This window comes from Sebastes umbrosus, chromosome 15, assembly GCF_015220745.1.
Source record: "Sebastes umbrosus isolate fSebUmb1 chromosome 15, fSebUmb1.pri, whole genome shotgun sequence".
Classification (NCBI taxonomy): domain Eukaryota; kingdom Metazoa; phylum Chordata; class Actinopteri; order Perciformes; family Sebastidae; genus Sebastes; species Sebastes umbrosus.
Genome location: NC_051283.1, coordinates 20,303,624 through 20,324,029, shown reverse-complemented (window position 1 = coordinate 20,324,029; position 20,406 = coordinate 20,303,624). Strand labels below are relative to the sequence as shown.

The 20,406-nt window shown below is 39.7% G+C and overlaps 1 protein-coding gene across 3 annotated transcripts in view; it reads left to right on the top strand.

Annotated features, from left to right (window-relative positions):
- LOC119502743 (CUB and sushi domain-containing protein 3-like) overlaps nucleotides 1-20,406 on the top strand; it is a 407,722-nt gene that overhangs the window by 359,764 nt on the left and 27,552 nt on the right. For all 3 annotated transcript variants that reach the window (XM_037793920.1, XM_037793919.1, XM_037793918.1), the window contains exons 51-58: nucleotides 551-739; nucleotides 2,155-2,340; nucleotides 3,181-3,375; nucleotides 5,040-5,213; nucleotides 9,363-9,536; nucleotides 14,201-14,374; nucleotides 15,378-15,563; nucleotides 16,627-16,800. In XM_037793920.1, the coding sequence (XP_037649848.1) occupies nucleotides 551-739; nucleotides 2,155-2,340; nucleotides 3,181-3,375; nucleotides 5,040-5,213; nucleotides 9,363-9,536; nucleotides 14,201-14,374; nucleotides 15,378-15,563; nucleotides 16,627-16,800 (1,452 nt within the window). The remainder of the gene's footprint in view (nucleotides 1-550; nucleotides 740-2,154; nucleotides 2,341-3,180; nucleotides 3,376-5,039; nucleotides 5,214-9,362; nucleotides 9,537-14,200; nucleotides 14,375-15,377; nucleotides 15,564-16,626; nucleotides 16,801-20,406) is intronic.

Genomic DNA, 20,406 nt, shown 5'->3' with positions numbered 1-20,406 from the left:
CATGTCTATAATGCATTATAAACATACGTATAATGTGTTAGTAAAGTATAAAACAAAATGTAATCTTTGCAACACACAAAATGTTGTAAAATTACATTTGACTTTACTTAAAGCAAACAATTACCACTGAGTAACTTATAATCACAATATAATGCATACTAATAATAATTATAATGCATTATAAAAAATTATAATGTATTAAAAAATGGGAATTATAGTACACTATGATTCTTGCAAAAAAATGTCAGTTAGTGACAAGCAATTATTAATTATTATGATGCTTAACCTTATAAATCTTTATACAATGCTTTATAATGATTATTGTTATAAAGCATTTATGAGTGCTTGTAACTATGATTGTACAGTGCTATAAACAGATTGTAAGGCATTATAAGTATGTTTATAATGCATTATAGACATGGGTGTCATAGAGAGTTACCAAAGTACTTTTTTCCTTGGTTTTAACTTTCTAGTTCCTGTTTTAGTGGCAGTGAACCGTCCTGTGTGAAGACATTTCAAATCTTTTTTTAATTGTGTTTCCTCCACTCAGCCCTGTACTGCTCGACCCCAGACTCTCCGCTCCACGGCTCCATCTCCTCTCAGAGCGGCGGCCACGTTAACAGCGTGGTTCGCTGGGCCTGCGACCGGGGTTACCGTCTCATAGGCAACGCCACGGCAACCTGCCGCCGCTCGTCACCCGGCTACCACGCATGGGACTCTCCTGTACCTGCGTGTCAAGGTGTGTTTGTTTGTCTGTGTGTGGAAAGTGTGTATACTTACAACTAAACTGTGCTGAAGTATTTTGTGTATGTGATATTCATTAGTATAAAAACACTGATTCTTTTTTAAATATACACTTGAAAAAGGTGTAAGTGTATACTGGAGCACAGATACTGTTTGTAAATGAATAATTAGGTAGTTTTATTAGTTACAACTCAAGGCGAAAGAACTGAACGGGAACTGAAGCCGTTGTATCGCTCTCTTCAAAGCCACAAGACCAGACTCAATTTACAAAGACAGTAATTTTACCTTGCAGAATACGAGAGTTGCTGGTGTACCGCTGCATCGATCGGTTAGTTTGTTTGTGTCATTGTGTGACTTTTGGATCCAAACTAATGTGGTTTCCACACAGCAGTACATTGCTTAGCTTCCTGCCAATACTCCTGTCTGCTTCTCCAAACTGGGAGCATGCCGACCACCATTTAAGTTACTGTCTGTAATGTATAGACACTGACTATAAGGATGTTTGTATACCGTACATGTAGCAGCGGCATCATGCAGAAATGTACGTCAGGTCATGTGGGAAAAAGATTTTAGAAGGGCTTGGGAAAATAGCATTTTGATGCTAAAAGATACATACATGGACCAAAATTGTAATGTTTGAAATTGAATACGTAAGGAACATCACTGGGAAGCCTCAGAATGATATAAAAACTAAAAAACAAAAAATATATAATAATGGACCCGCCCTTTAAGCAGAATGTAATATTTTTGCTCCAGAGAAAACATCTTCCACATTTAAGTAAGTAAAATGCCAGATGCATTGCTCATATGAAGGGGCTTGTGAATGCCACATATAATTGATATCCATTTGGTAAAGTAATGAAACATGTGAATGATAAAAAAAACAACTTATTATGTTCTTTCTCTTTCTATCTCTTTATGCACAGTTGTAAACAAAGACTTGATGAGCTTTTTTATGTTGTACTTGCACTTGTCTTACCCCGCGCATCAAATTAGCGTAGGAAGGCACAGTTCGTAGCTGGTATTGATAGAAAGTCAAATGAAGGATTTATAGCAGATTGTGTAATTACACGCACCGGGTGCTCTACAAACCAGTCTATTTAAAAACCAGTGTGGACTGTGGAGCCGCATTTTTCAGCGAGATGGATGTTATTTTGTTAGAACCGGTTGGAAGTGAAGATCAAGCGCCTCTTGATTGTATATTTTTAGTTTGATGGCTTCATTGAAGAAAATATGTGAGCTTGTTTACAAAATGTACAATATACGCTCGGTGGCTTTGAATCCCCTGAAACACTTCAAACAAAGAACACATCAAACCTGCCTACCTGACAGACGTAAGTGTGCATTAGGGCTTCTGTGTGTCTGTTTGCATGTTGTCTTCTTAACCACTGCGTATCTGTCCTCCCCTAGCTGTCTCATGCGGGGCACCCAAGGCTCCTATAAATGGCGGCGTTTTAACAGCCGACTACTCCGTCGGAACAAGAGTTTCCTATTTCTGTAACGACGGGTACAGACTCTCCAGTAAAGAACTGACGTCAGCCATCTGTCAGCCTGATGGGACATGGAGCAACCACAATAAGATACCACGATGTTCAGGTTAGTAACACATATATACATATGTACAACCTAATAGTGGTACAAATTTGGACATACTTAATAGCACTGTATGAATGTAAATACTAGACTCCAGTGACATTTTTTGTATTGCATATGATAACTCCCCTAGGATGTCTAAAGCCAGTGGTACCAGTTACAAAAAACACAAATATGTAATGCTGGAGTGCGGGACTCTTACATATAAATGATCGTCCGTTACATTCAAGCCCTTGCCAAACAAGTTCACAAAGAAAAGCCTATCATCGTCTGGAGAAGCTCTCTGTATTTTGCAGTATACCGGAGCTGAGCTCGCAGCATCTCCATCGCCCCCAGGACCGCTCTCTTCAAGCCTTCCTTTGCATTTTTTTTTTTTACTTCAATCTTTCCTCTGTCTTTTATATCTGGATCATCCACTCCAGAAACTTTTCTTGGACGCTTCTTAGGATTTTGCGCCATTGCTTCTGCCAAGCTGCTGCTCCGTCGCTACGGTCTCTCCCATATGATAATTACTCTCACTGCCAGAGGGGGGAGACAAAAGTTCTGCACTCCAGATTTAATATTAAATACTACATTGTTAAATCAATGCCAATTAGATAATCATCTCGCCACTGAGTAAGATGGATAGACTACGTTGTATGCAACATATAATTACCGCAGCCATTTTTGGCCAGGGCATTGTTATTTAAATTGAGTAATTATTGTGCATCTGTGTGGTATTTTACAGTGACTTGGCCTCGCTCTCAGCGAGCTATTTAATATCTGACTCTATTCTAAAACGGTAATTGTGTTATTTGAATGAAAGCAAATTTTACTCTCTCCTCACACTGTCTGTCTCTGTAGTGGTGGTGTGTCCCAGCATCGGCTCATTTTCTTTGGAGCACGGCCGCTGGAGGATCGTCAACGGCTCACACTACGAATACAGAACTCGCATCGTGTTCACCTGCGACCCGGGATACTACAGATTGGGCCCCGCCCACATCCAGTGCTTACCCACTGGCGTGTGGAGCTGGAGAAATGACAGACCGCACTGTCAGGGTGAGTAACAAAAGATGATTTCATGACCACTGCAACTGAAAAATAATATTAATGAGCCGGTCATTGTGCACGATTGAACATGTAGGCATTGGAATCGTCCCAATTAAGGTATCTAATCTAAATGCACCAACATGAGTCATGTTAACTTTTTGTGCATGTACGCTTATATCTACACATACTTGCCATTTACTGTAGATAATAACGGTAATCATTTACTCTTGCATACATTTAATAAAATATTAAGGATTATATTATATGGGCTCTGAGCTGTAACTTCCTGGAATCTCCTGTGGTTGCCTGGCAACTGGTCCCAGCCAAGAAATAGTCCGGCACAAAAATCCCCCGTAAAATGGTGAATAGTTGCTTTTATACTTTGGTTTCTGCACAGATTAAATAAATAAAATATTCAAATGTTATAATTAGTGAGCTTTAGAGATGCTGGCAGGCACATTTTGCTATCTTTGGACAGACTTTGGCTAGCTTTTTCCCCGTTTCCACTTATTGTGCTAAGATAAATTAACCGGCTGCTGGCTAATCTACTCATCTGACTCTTTGCCAAAAAGCAGATATGGAGCAAATAAGCGTATACAGTTAAAGGCCACCCCAGTGCCCTCAGAATAATTTCAGATTATTTCATGTACCTGTTAATATTTTAATAGGTCTGAACAATTTTGTAAAAATATCGAATTGCGATTATTTTGACTGATATTGCAGTCACGATGTGATTTGCGACATTAGAGGGAATGATCATTTTTAAATCATTATTCTCATTTTCATTGAAAAACATATTAAAATGATTATGGTGTGATTTTTGCAGGGATCTGTACTGAACAAAGATGTTTTCTTAAGTCTGTAGAATATGATGTGTAGGCCAGGACATCTCTGCAGCGCGACAATATTTAATTTAAATGGTATTTTGACAACATTTAACAATTGTTGCGCCTCCTGCGTTTTGAAAATTACAGTAGGGCATATTGTGATTTCAATACAATTTCGATTAATGCGCAACCCTATATTTTAGTCAAGTTTGTAAACCATGATTATAAGAAATAACTGATATCAGGCAGCCTGATAGTACCATTTGAAACTGTGAAAAAAAAATAATTTCATTTTTAAATTGTTGTGAGTTTCATGTGGAAACTAACAGCTATCATCACAAGCATGTAAACAAAGTTGCAAGTTGCAGCCTAACAAAGGCTTGACAAAAAATACTTTGCCACAAAAGCTTGCCATGTGTGTTTAATGATGCATTGTTTAAATTGTATTTCTATTAATTTGATTAAATCAATGATGACTGAGTTACTGTATGAGGAAAACATTTCATTCGGCCAGTCGATGCCTAACCGGAGAGAGTCGCCTTGACATTTTTGTCATCTATTATTTGACGTTTGGGGATTCCTTGACATTTTGAATCAATGTTAGTTTGCTTTAAAGAATTCTGTGACATTTGAAAAAAATTACTGTTATTTTCTTCACCAGAAAGCTTTCCTGTGTAGGAAAAAAAAAAACAATATCGGCACCAAATGTGTGTAATAACCATTTCCCAAGCATTGACAGCATTCCTCACTGAAACTAAAGAGCTCTTTACCAACTACTCAAATAACTTGGTGATAAATTGGTGCTCAACTACCCTTTTAAATTGCTTGTGTCTGCCTGTGTTTCAGTTATATCCTGCGGTGAGCAGCCATCTCCACCCAGTGGGAAGAAGATTGGTACTCAGACAACATTTGGCGCTACGGCCATCTATACCTGCGATGCTGGCTTCATGCTAGTGGGGTCAGCTGTCAGAGAGTGCCTGTCATCTGGGCTCTGGAGCGGAATGGAAACACGATGTTTAGGTACATATCTACTGGAACTAGTAATGTATTCAAACATATATGCCATGCATTACAGTATGTCTAGACAGTCTGTGATCTTCTTACTCACATTTAAGGCTTTGGACAGACACTGCATGTTATCCATGACCATTAGAAAGGGAGTTTGAAAGCTGTGATTTTTCAAGTCAATCTAATGAGGTTAGGTATCAAAGGTAGTCACCGCACTGTATGTGCCCTGCACCTCTCGTCTGACTGCACAGCTGCTCCTCTCTGGCCTCGTCCACCTCACAAGCCAGACTATCACGAGCTTCTGCTGTGTGCGCTCACCAAATTCAGTTTGAATGTTCTTTTTTTATATATAAGCCAGAAAGAAAAAACACAGCTACTTTCTTCTGTCAGTGTGCCAGCCAGAGGTAACAGATGTTATGACACGGTGCTGTCATTTCTCCATGAAGCCTCAGTAGAAACAGCGCTTCCCAGAATACTTCACAGGCTGAGGGGGATATGAGATGCAATTTATAACGGAGAAGTTCAATGAAACTTAACCTAGACTGATGAGGAGGCATGATTCTGTCAGAAAATAAATAGATTGAGCCCTAAAAAAAAGTGCTATGAACAGCATTTTTATTCAATAACTTTTCTTATAATTCTTCAAAACAAAACTGGCTTTACTGTACTTGTTTTGCTTATTTAAAGGGGAACTACACCCATTTTCAAAAGTCATACATGTTATTCCTATGGTCTAAGACGGTCCAAAAAATATTAGTAAGCATGAACAACTCTCTCCCAAATCCAAAAACTAGAGTGCTTAAACTCAAACTTGTGATTTCCTAGGGTATACAGTAAAGTGTGGAGCTGCTCCATAGACAATGAATGTGGAGAGATGTTATAGATGACACTGAGAGCACCCAGAGCAATGTTCTGAGTGCATGGGGACATTTTCTGTTTCACAACTGACAACGCTACAATAGAATAAAGCTCATTTGGGTATAAAAAAGAAAACATTTTGTGGGTCCATGAAATCGGTCTCCCGTTCATTGACTATTGAGCAGCTCCAGACTTTATACCCTATGACGTCACAAGTTTAAGACTGACTTCTCTGGTTTCTGGCTTTGAGAGAGACGAGCTCATGTTCACAAATAATGAGCGAACTTTCCTAGGCTATGAAAATAACATATTGGAATTCTTAATTTAGGTGGTGTTCCCCTTTAAATTGTGAAGCCGATAACACACCGGGGCAGCAGCGAAGTGCGGGCTGCGGCCCTACAGAAAGCTGCGGTGGCCGCTCCGAGCTCAGCAAGCAGTGGACGTTTTTCTTCTGCGGCAAAGTGTGGCCAAACAAAAAGTTGGGGATAGTTAACTTTTACCGTACCCGCAGCTAATCAGTAATCAGAGTCCTCTGACTCCTGTGACATGTTGACCTATGTCACAAAGAATGTCTTTCCGCCTGAAAATCATGAACACGCCTAAGAGGCGTAGAAAAGTTTAATTATTATGGCGAGCCGCACTTTACTGCTGCCTAGTGTGTTTTTCAGTTTGTTGTTTCCAATCACCTTAGTAATTAAAGCTGATGTACACAAGATTTTCTAAAATGACTGCTGAAAATAAGTGGATTTTTGTGTAGATTGTCCTTTCTTCAACACATAACTTTAAAGTAAGGTAAGGTGTGACTCACTTGAGTACTGCCCTTTAACTTTAACAGTAATCAACACCTCAAAGACAATGTGAAATGACAAAGGTCGGGCCCGGCCCGCCCACAGAGCTGTCGTGCCTCCCCACAGTCCACCATCCATCGTTTCATTCAAAATAGATTAAAAAAAAAGTAGCAGAGCTCACACAACCACTGAATCTTGTTTGGCAAACGTACAGTAGACGTCCCACCCCCTCACACACGCAAGCACCTGACACACGCACATACAGACACACGCACACACAGTGTTGCCACCTTGCTGACTTTCTCACTGGACTTCTCAACTCTTCAGACCTTTTTAGTGACTTGCTGCTCAGAGTAAACTCAGTCAGCGGCTCCTCTGGCAGCAGCACTGCATCTCTCTATCCCTCTCCTCTCTCGCCATGCTCTCGCAGGCAGGAGTGAGTTACTATGGTTACGCGCAATCGGCGTCACCAGGTCATATTGCCGGGGCTTAACCCCGAATGTTTTGATTGTAGTCCCGAATATAATTTTGAATGTAAACCTATGTGAAGCTCGATAAAAAACGTAATGTGTGTGTGCGAGATAGTCCTCATAACACAACAGCTGTTACCAGGTCGAGGCTGATTCATTAAAAGCACAGAGACATCTTCATTTTAATGGCAGACGCTTTCGAAGTTATTGCAAAGAACAGTGACACAGCTGTGAAATTGTTGCAGGGGGCAACTGACCATCTGAGCCTTCAGCGAAAATGACACCTGATCCAATTTATGACAGAGCTTCTAAAATTTTGTGAAGATGGGAGCGCTCGTTGTGCTCCCACTTTGATGTTTCGTGGTGTGTGTTTGCTCAGAGTCACACGTCTCATAGACGGGACAAACCAGGTTTCAAGCTGCAGTTGCCCACTTTTACAGGCTTGCAAAAGGGTTTCAGCAGATGTTTAACAATTTTCCCCAAATGAAATGTCCCATATGGAGGCAACAAACTGGACTGGAGATGTTGAACCCTCAAGGTTTGTTTAAAACTCCCAGGCGTAATTAAAATGTTACTGTTTTGCTGATATTGTCTTTGTATCCCTGAAAATAACCCAGAGGATGCATCTCATGTACAACAAGACCTTAAGGTATCGTATCATTTTGAAATATATGCAGGGCAACAAGTTAAAGTAGCTCTCAGTCACGCCAAAAGTAAGTAAAAGCAAGTAAATAAAAAGACACAAGGCAAAATAGGGAATTTGTTTAAAAATCTAAATTAGAGTAAAAGTGCAAATGCAAGGTGAATACAGGATTTTGATTACGTCCATTGGTCTGTGTCTGAGATGGATATAGGAAAGCCAAGAACTGGAATAATAGATGAACACAGTTCTCTCATCCGATCTACTTCAGACTTGGTGAGTGTATTGCTAAGGACCTAAGAGAGTGCAGTGTCACATGTGGTGCAATCTGGCCAGATGACGACAATGAATTTCATGTTTTGGCCTTTAACTTATGAACCTTAACTCTCAGAATCAAAATTATTTTTTTGACTGATTTTCTGATGTTTTGAATTTTGTCCAAATCTGATTTTTTTTGCTACTCGGCCTACAAATTTTGAGCAATAGTCACCAAATTTGGTAGAGAACATCTCAGGACCAAGCCGGAAAAAGTTCCTTTTTTGGATTGCTGATGTTCCATACAGTTTTGCTATAGCTGGCCCTCAAAGTTAGCTCAAATGCTGTGGGCGGGGCTTATATTACAAAAACAATGTCATATCTCCTGATCGCTTTGTGCCATTGCAACCACATTTGGTGGAAATGTGTAGATATGATGTCTGAGTGACAATGGCAAATTTGGTGCCATCAACTCTCTACAAAGGAAGTATTCTCTGTCTGTCTGTGTATGTATGTATGAATGTATATCATCTTCAGACTTGGCGATAACAAGCAGCCATACTGCGGTTCTTGACACAGCTGCAAGCAGAACTTCTTGGGGCCAAGCAATCGGCCCGTTCCGGACGGGCCCATGCTCCAAACGGGAACTGCACTAGTACTAAAAGAAGCCGTTTACAAAAAGTCGATGCAACAACAATAGTATCTTCACAGTGACATTTCTGTTCTGTCTTTTTTTTATTTTCATAATAAATTAATGAATTGGTGGTTATACAAAGAACATTGCAGATATCCGGACAAAGGTTTTTGACATAATACAGAACAGCTCGTAGACAGTGGTTCGATGACAGTTGACATTAAGTTAACTTTGAGTCATTAGATAAAGGAAAGGTTGAAATTTCAAAAATATTTCCTCTGTAGTTGACAAAATGTACTTCATTTTCTCCAGGTGTAATACGTTCCCTTGCTCCCTTTTCATCATTTCAAATGTAGGAACCTTTTCAGATTTCCAGGAGTGCAGTAGTAGCTTTCTGGCTAACAATGTTGAAAAGGAGATAGCCTGAGCCTCAGACCCAGTCTTCACCACAGCAACAGTTCTAGGACAGTGTTACCTATAGTCTGATTCCTCTGTATCTCTGTCTGTGTCTTTCAGCTGGTCACTGTGGGATCCCAGAAGGCATTGTGAACGGCCAGGTGATCGGGGAGAACTTTGGTTACCGCGATACGGTCGTGTATCAGTGTCTGCCTGGCTTTCGACTAATAGGCTCATCGGTTCGAATCTGTCTCCAAGACAACCAGTGGTCTGGACAGCTGCCCGTCTGTATACGTAAGGAAAACACACATTTACCTCTCACTAAATATTCACTTTAGCTAACAAATGAGCCCCTCTACTACACTTATCTATCCCCTGGACAACTTGTGGTCTGGACGGCTGCCTGTCCTTTCAGCAAAATACAAACACTCACATACTGTACACATACCCACATACAGACTGCATTAGTGCTTACACATACTCAGAGGATAAATGGAAATTTCACTCAAATGTTTGAGGCCAAAGTGTATTAGAGGAAGCTTGAGTGGTATGGTATGTTTTGATATATTCCACTGTTTGCTGGATACCAAAGAGAAGTCCTTTTAAATAGAGGCCACTTGAGGTTTTGATAACGTGCTCAGCATTTTCATTTGAATTTTGGATATTTTATTTGCCTGTGGCATTGAAGAATCAATATCATGCATCTTACAAATCACTCTGGAGGCATACTAATAAAAATGCCTTATGTTTGACAAATGAATATTTACTATTTGATATGATATTGGTAATCAGCCAAAAGAGGGAAATGGTCTTGGTAACTGTAAAAACAAAAAAATAAATCAACTAGATGTTTCCTAACTGCCTTGAAATTACAAAAAGAAATCCAGAGTACATGGATGGTCATTGATAGAAATTACCTTTTACAGCAGGACGAGGTCGACTCAGTTGATGGGAAATAACTAAATCAAGAGTGCAGCCTGATCTAGCACATCATTATAAAAAAACACCTCAAGTAATATCTTTGTTATGGTTCAGTGATAACAAAAAATAATGATTTAGGGAATACTAACAGGAAACAACGCTTCCAGGTACGTGTGATTGAGTGTGCATTCATGTGTGTATTATGTTGATGTGTGTGTGTGTGTGTGTGCAGTAGAATTATTTCATTCATTTAGAAATTGTTTTCTGTTTTTAACGATTTGCAATATTTGGTCACAGTGCAAACTCTAAGTGGAAACTCTACACAGACAACGGGAGCCTCACAACATTAACTTTACAATTGAAATGTTAACATCACATTACATTTGGAGGCACGGTTCCCTGCACACCTACGGCATGAGACATGATGATGCAGAATACACCTCGTGCTGAAAACAAGTTTAAAAAAAGGGGAAGATGTTACTCATGCTAATTTTTTGTCTACACCTTTTATTATGCCTCCAAGCCGGTGACAGCCGTGGCTGTTTTTGGGTTGTCTGTCCTGACGTGTATGTCTTGTGAACGCGGTATCTCAGGAATGCTTTGAGTGACTTTTTTCAAATTTGGCACAAATATTCACTTGGACTCAAGGATGAAATGATTTGAATTTTGGAGGTCAAAGGTCACTGTGACCTTGAATGAAGTAGTGATGACCTTTTGGACAGACATGGATGTAAACTGCAACTTGACTGTTTGGCGGGAGGTGGTAATTCTAGTTAAAGGTGTGCCAGCAGAACTTGAGATATCGCCTCTTTTATTCCAGTTATTCTCATTCTGTGTCAAAATCTGGCACCTGCAGTAGATTACCCACAATGCACCTCAACCACTGACATTTTGGCCAGGGATTCTGGTGTGTTAAATTGGTATAATCAGTAAAAATATGCAACAGCACATGTCAGTAACACCAGTGCAGCTACGTTTAACATTGTTTATGAAGACAGCACCGAGGTCTCCACCAGGGGACTTGGTCTGGTAGAGCTGATAAAGCCCAGTCACATTTCATTCAAGGGTGGAGAAGTCCAAATTAAACCTTAAACCTTTTGTTCAAGAGTGATTCCATACTGAGTAAAGCCAGCGTAAGGTTTGTATTTTGAGAAATATCCCTTCCTTGATGCATTCACCCAATAGTCCTGAGGTTCTGCAGATTCACACCAGCAGTCTTATATAAAGGGCCAGAGGGCCTTACTGCCAGTGTGGTCTGGATGAGATAAATAGCTGGGCTTGAGGATAAAGCAGAAGGCTCTGACATTTCCAGGCTACTGTGAAAATCTTCTAAAATTGGTCACTTACTGTGAGCGTCCTGAATGTTTTTAGGCAGCGACTGGGCACAGTTAAGGTGGCGATGATGAGTGCCTTCTCAAGCCAATTACAGGCGCCTTTTCCCCAAAGAGACAGCCCGTTTGTTCACCAAATTAAAGCCATGTTTAACAGGCGGAGATGGTGACGCAGTGTCGACATTTGTGGAGTAGCAGCAGGGGCGTGAAAGGGAGTTTATTTCCCCTATGAAATTGTTTTTGACTATGACCCTTAAACAAAAAGAAATGTTCAACATAGGGACGCTATATCAGATAGTATGTTCTTGTGTGTGTTTGGGTATTGCATGCGTCTGTTTCTATGTGTTTAGGATAGTGTGTGTATCCATCTGTGTTTCTGTGCTGGGCTGTTTTTATTGAGTTTATTCATGCAGGAGTTATTGAGGGAAATCATTTTACAGCCAAATTATACTGTAATTATGGAGATGAGAGGCTCTTGTTTAGAGGCACAAACACAGAATGGTGATGAGACTGATGGTGTGTGTACGTGTGTGTGTGTGTGTGTGTGTGTGTGTGTAGCTGCAGGGCATGCTGACGGTGTCAGATAAATTTGTATCTTAGGCAAGCAAACAAACTTCTGATTCTCACTGATCAAGTGAGAAAAAAGACCTTGGCTTCTTTCCTTTCTTTCCTGTCTTCTCTTGTCATGATCATCTTGTCTTCTCCTCTAATGCCCCTCTCTTCTGCTCCATTCTTTGGTTTTCTCCTCTTCTCTGTTCACCTCTCCACCCATGTGTGTCTTTCCAATTTCTTTTCATTTGGTAAAACTCCTCTCCTCTCCTCTCCTCTCTTCTCCTCTCCTCTCCTCCCTGTAAAGCACTACATTTAAAGTCCAGGTAAATTAAAATCAGAGATTTGTTTCTGAACACATTATAAATGTTAGAAAATAAGTGCTAAAATCATGCACGAAAAAACTGTGAACTATGTAGTACTGAATTGTTAAGTTAGACCCTTAAACTGTTTTTCTACATTTTTGTGTTCAGGATTTTTTTGGGTGGGCTTGAAACCATGGCTCGATGACGCATTGGAGCCATCCTTAACATAACCCCTCCGCTAACGCTATACAAGCACACAGTTGTTCTCCCTCTCAATCGCGAGTTACACTTACTCACCACCGCCTTCAGTTTGCTCACAATGGTGTTCCCAGAGGGCCGTCAAAAAATCCATAAGAATGTGCAGCGTGCTTGTTTCAGGAATGGCCAATCACAAACAAGTTAGTTAAACTTATAACTCACGTTATAGTCTCCACCGTTCTACGCCATCGCTACTGTTGCGGCTGTAAAACGGTGGATAAATTGTTTTGAGTGAAATGACTCATTTCATTAGCAGAATTTGATCGATTTGGTACGATAACATTTGGAAAGTATAGAAGAGGCGCATGATTTAATTATTCTATACATATTCATTTTAGCATAGGGCTAAACCGGAAGTAAGCAGCCCGGCAGAAGTCTCTGGTGGCATGCTCTGCCTATAGAACATGTGTGTTAACATTCTGCAAAAGTAGCGTGCAGCAGTGTGAGATGGCCTGTGTCGTAACTGCACATAATTATGTAATCAACCCTCACCCGTGATTGGGCGTGATTTTCAGCGTTTTAGTGCAGAGAATACTGATGATTTTTTTTTTTTTTTTTCGATATTGCATTCCAGCCAATGTGTTCCGCCCCTCTTTTACTTTCCACACGGACTGTTTACCTTAATTCCACCAAAGTCGGCTCAAACGTGAATACTACTCTTCACTACAAACGGAAACCAGAACGCGTCCGATACCAAAATATTGTCATGTTGCCTACAATTTCTGCATATGAATGCGGAATCTGTTTATAGAGATTACCCGGACTTTAAAGGGGGAGAGTTTGAGAGGCAGATGAGAGAGGTGCTGGTGGTAACTGTAAACTGTCTGTTTACACAAACATCAAAACACTGTCGTCAGCACAATGAGGACAGGGGACACACACAAACTTCTAAGTAGCTCCAGTGAGTGAAGTTAACAGGATGAATAATTATGATGCACAATGGCAAACAGAGGACACTCAATGCTTATACAGGAGATGGCGAGACCTAATATTTCCAAAATAATTACCCTAAATTGAGCTATGTATTGTGGATCATCTGACATTCTCATGCATATTTATGAATTACTCCAGGAAACGCATAGCTCGTTGGCCCAAATCTGTGCTTCTTGTGTTTTTTTTTAGACAGAGAACTACTGTACTGTACATGGCCGCTGGTTTTCATGTCTGATTTAGATCCATGTTTGTGTGGCTTTCATGTCAAGAATAAATCTTACTAAATTGGATGTTCTGAATTTAATGAGAAAATGAGGCAATGTGCCAAAAAAAATTACAAAATTTAAATCGCATCGCAAATTTAACTCTTCAGTGACACCTCAATTATATATTATTAAATATATTTTGAGCATATGCACATAAACTGTACATGTATATTAAAACGGGAAAAGAGCTAGGTATACCTATCTGTAAAGTTTAGTATACACTATGATAACGCCTTTTCCAAATAAAAAGAAAATTAAAAAAAATACATATATATATATTTTGAAACTGTTAAAGTTGTTTGTTGTGATAAATCTCAAAGTGTATTTATAATAAATGCAATAAGATATCTGTATGCAGGTTTGTGTATTCATGATTCACTCTGTCTTCCCTGTAGCGATCAGCTGTGGCCATCCAGGAAGTCCCATATATGGTCGTACGGTGGGAAACGGCTTCAACCTCAACAACGTGGTCAGCTTTATTTGTAATCGGGGTTATGAAATGGAGGGGCCCGCACATGCTCAGTGTCAGGCCAACCGCCAATGGAGCCACCCGCCCCCAACATGTAAAGGTGGGGAAAAAAGTTAAGTGTATTCACCCCTAACCTTATTTATCCCTTACCTTTAATACCACCTCAACTCTTATGTTTATTTACTCTTACTGCCTTTTCCCTATAGAGTGCTCCAGGGATGACGTATTTTTGTAGGCCAACCAGGAAGTTAGCATTGCCCTGGGTTCCCTCGACAAAAAGCCAATGGGATTTTACCATTTTTTTTTGGATTATTGCAGAATATGAGCTCTACGGCAAATAAATACGGGTCACGTTTTGTTCGGCAAAATGTTAAAATCTCTTTGTCTTGTGTTAACCACAGACCTTATTTCAGGCATCTAACTAAAAACCCATTAAAAAAACCCATTGACCTCCAGACGAGGGAACCGGAAGTGCTAAAATGCAAACTTATTTCCGAGTTTTAGGACTCATTCCTGTAGCACTCTATAGCAACATCCTTATATACCCCTACCCTTCTCATTTCAGCTCGATCACTCTTTTTCCTTCATTTAATTGAATGAAGTTTTGAGGTAGATATAATACTCTACATCCCTCCTGGCTCCAGCCTCCTGAAAGGAAACCTGATTGTTCTCCAACAATCACATACAAGGGTAGCTTCACTCACAAGTCTGTAAACAAGCTGTCGGCATTCTGCCCAGTTTACAGCATGAAGTGCCAATGAATTGTGTAAAATTAAAAATGCAACATGATGATAGCGAGCCGTTACACTTCAAGGATGCTGGATCCAGGACACACAAACCTGCCTTCATCATGGCATCTCATAACGTTTGCCATATTCACCCTTTTTAAACACCAGCCCTAATTAGTTCTTTCGTCTTCACCACTACCTCCTTATTATACCCTATATTATTTTTACAGAGCTGTAATCCCAGTGTGAAACACTGGAAAAAAAGCAAGAGGGGGAAGAGAAATGACCCTCACTGGTTCATGCCAAATAACACATCCTTTTCTCTCTCGTTGTGTATTCGTGTGTGTCCGTCTATGTGTCTCTCTCTGTGTATAGTGGTCAATTGCTCTGATCCAGGCATCCCAGCCAACTCCATTCGCCAGAGTAAAATAGAGCACGGCAACTTTACCTTTGGCACCGTGGTTTTCTACGACTGTAACCCGGGGTACTACCTGTTTGGATCACCTGTACTGACGTGTCAACCTACTGGACAGTGGGACAAACCTCTACCTGAATGTATAGGTTAGTTTCATTCTTGTCTTTCTGCTCCTGTAATGAAAATGGTATTTACTAGGGGTGGGGGAAAAAAACTAAACACCTATGTATTGCGATATTCTTTTTACAATTTTGAAATTGATTTTTGAATGCCAGAATCGATATATTTGCTTCATTTGAGACTATGCAAAGGCAGAAGGAAGTTACCGCTTTTATTGTTGTAGTCTGAGTAATGTGACGTCATATCCGTTCCGTATCCGTCAACAAAAACAGACATGATGTCTAAAGCTGCATGCTAAATCTGTCATGGACAGGAAAGGTTATCGTATTGTAGTAACGTGCGGTCAAGCCAGCCGTCACTCTCATCTCCGTGGTCAAATCAGCCGACGCTACAACTGTAGAGCACCCATATACTGACTGATTTATATTAAATACAGTCAAATGGCTCCCGATGGAGCTGACCATGGATGTATACAGAGAACGGAGCTGACGGGGAAAGCTAGCGACGGACTTGGCGAATTTAGAGGAAGTATACATGTGTAACTACGTCCAGTTTTCAAAATAAGGTGTTAACAAAGGGAACTGTATATACAAAATACATATATGGAAATGGCGATGACTGATATATTGGACTTCAGGACATCTCTGACTACATACATGCTGAAAATCAAACATTTTTACTGTATTAATTTAGATATTTTCCAAAATAAAAGTCCCTAGAAGTGAATGATTCAACTTTTTCCCATGGTCTAGTGTTAAAAACGTTAACAAAACTCGCAATAAATCGTAATATCGAATCGCCACCCAAGTATTGTGATAGTATCAAATCGGGCGATAGGTGTATCGTCCCAGCCCTAGTAATTACCACTCAGAATTCTTAGTAATTTTTGAAAGAATGGGTCCTTGATTTCAGACAGAAGAAGACGACAGCATTATTCTATTTAATGATGTGTTCTTGGCCTTGGAAGTAACACTCAGTTCTTGACAGCGGTCACTGCAGCTCTTCTCACAAAGCTGTGTTTAGTTGAAACGAGCTGTCTATCTTTCTGCCCCTCAATCTCTCTCTCTCTCTCTCTCTTTTGGTCCCTAGTTGTAGACTGTGGTCATCCCGGCTCCCCCCCTAACGGTGTGCTGAGTGGAGATAAGTTTACATTCGGTTCAACGGCTCGATACTCCTGTCTGGGCGGAAGACAGCTGAAAGGAGAATCATCCAGGACGTGTCAGCTCAACGGCATGTGGAGTGCCCCCATGCCCTTCTGCTCTGGTAACCATTTTAACCTCTATTAAATATACGCACTTTGAAGTCCACCCTATCAGAAGGGGAGATGGATGGATGGGAGATGTAGATGAAAGATGAGACGTCTAAAACATGTAGACTCAACCAAGTGTGGAGAGCTTCATGCCTTAACATCCCGCTGGCACACTTTCTTAACTCTTTTGCACTCAGTTGAAGGGATAATGGGATGGATGGATGGACAGATAGAGGGTAGGGTTGGCGCATGAAAAAAGAATATATCAGTACCTGTCTGTTAAAAGGGTTGCGGAGCATAACCTCCCCCTACACCCACATAAATCCTCAGCCGTGGACCCTTAGCCATGTCCTGGTAGTGTTATTTCAACTCTGTAAACCCTTTTTTAGGTGTTATCTCAGGCTTTCTTCTTGTGATGATTCTCATAAAGATGGACAGATGAAGCAATGACTGTAGGTTCTTTAAATATTAACACATTTAAATTAGGGCTGTCAAAGTGAACTTGATAATAACGCGTTAACGCAAATTTGTTTTAACGCCACTAATTTCTCTAACGCATTAGCGCAACTTGCAATTTTTATGTTGTAGCAGGCTCAGTTTTAAAGCTAGAGTGAAGATACTGGTATCTTATGAAACCTAAGGAATCAATTGGTACCAACTATGCCGTACTAACTTGTCGCAAAGGAGGCTAAAGAACTCTCTAAATTTACGCTAAATTTTGGCGAGGAAAATCTGGCATGGCCCTTTTCAAAGGGGTCCCTTGACATCTGACCTCAAGATATGTGAATAAAAATGGGTTATAAGGGTACCCACGAGTCTCCCCTTTACAGACATGCCCACTTTATGATAATCACATGCAGTTTGGGGCAAGTCATAGTCAAGTCAGCACACTGACACACTGACAGCTGTTGTTGCCTGTTGGGCTTCAGTTTGCCATGTTTTGATTTGAGCATATTTTTTATGCTAAATGCAGTACCTGTGAGGGTTTCTGAACAATATTTGTCATTGTTTTGTGTTGTTAATTGATTTCCAATAATAAAAATATACATACATTTACATAAAGCAAGCATATTTGCCCACTCCCATGTTGATAAGACTATTAAATACTTGACAAATCTCCCTTTAAGGTACATTTTGAACAGATAAAAAATGTGAGATTAATTTGAGATTAATCATGATTAAATATTTTAATTGATTGACAGCCATATTAACCCATTTAAATACTTAAATACTTCAATTTATGTGAATGTTTCCTGTGCATTTTCTTTAGCATTTAGCTGTATTGTCCTTCCATGGAGTGATGTTAACACAGCCACTGCCGTTGCTCTGTAAACTGCTTTACACAAGCATATTCCCTCCCTGCTGGATTTACTGTATATGCATATCTCACCACTTATTGAGCTAGACTGTCTCTCCAGACAGAAAGCCTCCTTACCTTCCATCTTGTATAAACAAACCATCTAACTTATATGGTTCTCAGTTGGCTGGCTGGGGGCATGATTATGGCTCTCCTGACTGGGAGGCTCCCAGCTGCCGCTTATATAACAACCCGACTGAAAACACATTCCAGACGAGTTGACTAAGAATTCATTGTTATTTACAGCAATTGCCTGAGGGAGACGCAGGGTGAGGGAGGGTAATAGCGTACGGAGCAGTGATTCATGGCTTTTACCTGGCAGGTCTGTACCGGAGCCCTGCAGAGATAAGAGCTCAGCCCGTGGCCCAAGTGCTACGTCTGCAATTCTGCTCCGTGACTGTTGATAAGTGAATGGCGTCTCTGATGTAATGTTAGTTTTGTTACCACATTTCAGGGGGCATAATATATTCATTTTAAACTAGAAGGGAAAGTGGTTACTGTGTCTAGACCTGAAACCTCAAATTAAGTTCCTTGCATGGTGGCTTTATTGGGAATAGGTATTGGGATGATAGGGGTGGGAATCACCAGAAGCCCCATGATGCTATACTTAAGTCACAATACGATCTTATTGCATCTATTTTATCTAATAAGATACAGTTTTCACTCTGTTCATCTCAGAGTTTTCATTCACATATCTTGAGGTCAGAGGTCAAGATAAATGAAAATGGCCATTTTTTGGCCATTTGGTGGTTTTTCCACCAAAATCTAGCGTAAATTTGGAGCGTTATTTAGCTTTCTTCCTGACCAGCTAACATGACATGGTTGGTACCAATCGATTCCTTAGGATTTCTAGTTTCATATGATGCCAGTATCATCACTCTTGCTTTAAGACTGAACCCGTTACAACCTCCTGTTAAAATTAAAGATCAATACTTGACATCCTTGTATCGATACAATATTGACACGCAAAATATTGTGATACTGTTCTGTATTGATTTTTTTCCCCCACCCCTATGGGATGATATGAAAAATATGTCACGATTATCCTGGCCAAATTAATTGGGATTCACAATATTATCTCAATAATCATCAAAATGTGCTTACAACTTTTAAAATGGCACTAAAACCTACTGGAATCACCTTACTTTACATTTTGTTAAGAAATGACACATCATTTTTTTGTGATAATCCTTTTCAGTGAAAAACAAATAATCATAAATATGGTAATCATAAATAATAAGGTCCCCCTGCATAAAGAAATAAATAGCAACATTATGTGAGTCTGTTCTTTCTTTCATGATAATTCCTGTATTTTTTAAACGGGCTCTATTTTTCATTCCTCTCCCATGATAGCGAGCTAGACAGCTCTTTCAAGTCACTTGTGAGGATATTCACGATTATCACTATAATGTGAAATGGATGATAATGGGAATTATCATAACCGGCCGCTGGCTGCAGCTTCATATTTAAAGACACAAAAGGTGGAATGGACTCATATCACTGGTCAATTTTGCTAAGTTTCATGGTGATATCTATTATTAAAGTTTTTTACCCTATTCACCCGTGGTGTATTACAAAATGTATGGAATTGTATAGTAGATATCTTTAAAGCATATTGTCTCAAAATTATTTTTTCCTCATACCAGATAGTAAGAAATCTCCACTTCAGTATCACTTACATACACCAAACTTTCCAGTATCATTCCTATCTAAATTCTGCAAGTTTTTACAGAGGGGTTTGTTCATATATCATTCATAGCCTGATTTATATAACATTTTGTTCCTAACTGTATTTTTTTTGTGGTGGTTGACAGTATTTTCTGATTTATGGAGTGATAAAAAGAGATATCCAAAATTCCCTCTGTAAAAAACTTTGACTCTAATGTGTCAACAAAATGAAACAAGAATTTTGAACTTGGCTTTATCTAATGTTCAGATTTCTGTTCTGGAAATGTATGCAAATTAGCACATTTTTAATAAGATAACACCTCATTAGCAAATTTAAACATTTAAACATTTCAGAAAATTTGTAAGACAAAAAACAATTGTAATGTAAGTAATCAACTGGGGAAGTTTCATGGTGATATCTATTAGTTTATCCATATTCCCCTTAAAGGGGGAGTAGTAAGGGAATAAGTGTATCTCCTAAAATGTAAAAATATTCCTTTAATCTTTGGTTACTGCAGGCTAAACGTATGACTACTACTTGGAACACATATTTTATAAGAAACTACATCATGTTCAAACATTTGTCCCCCCACCC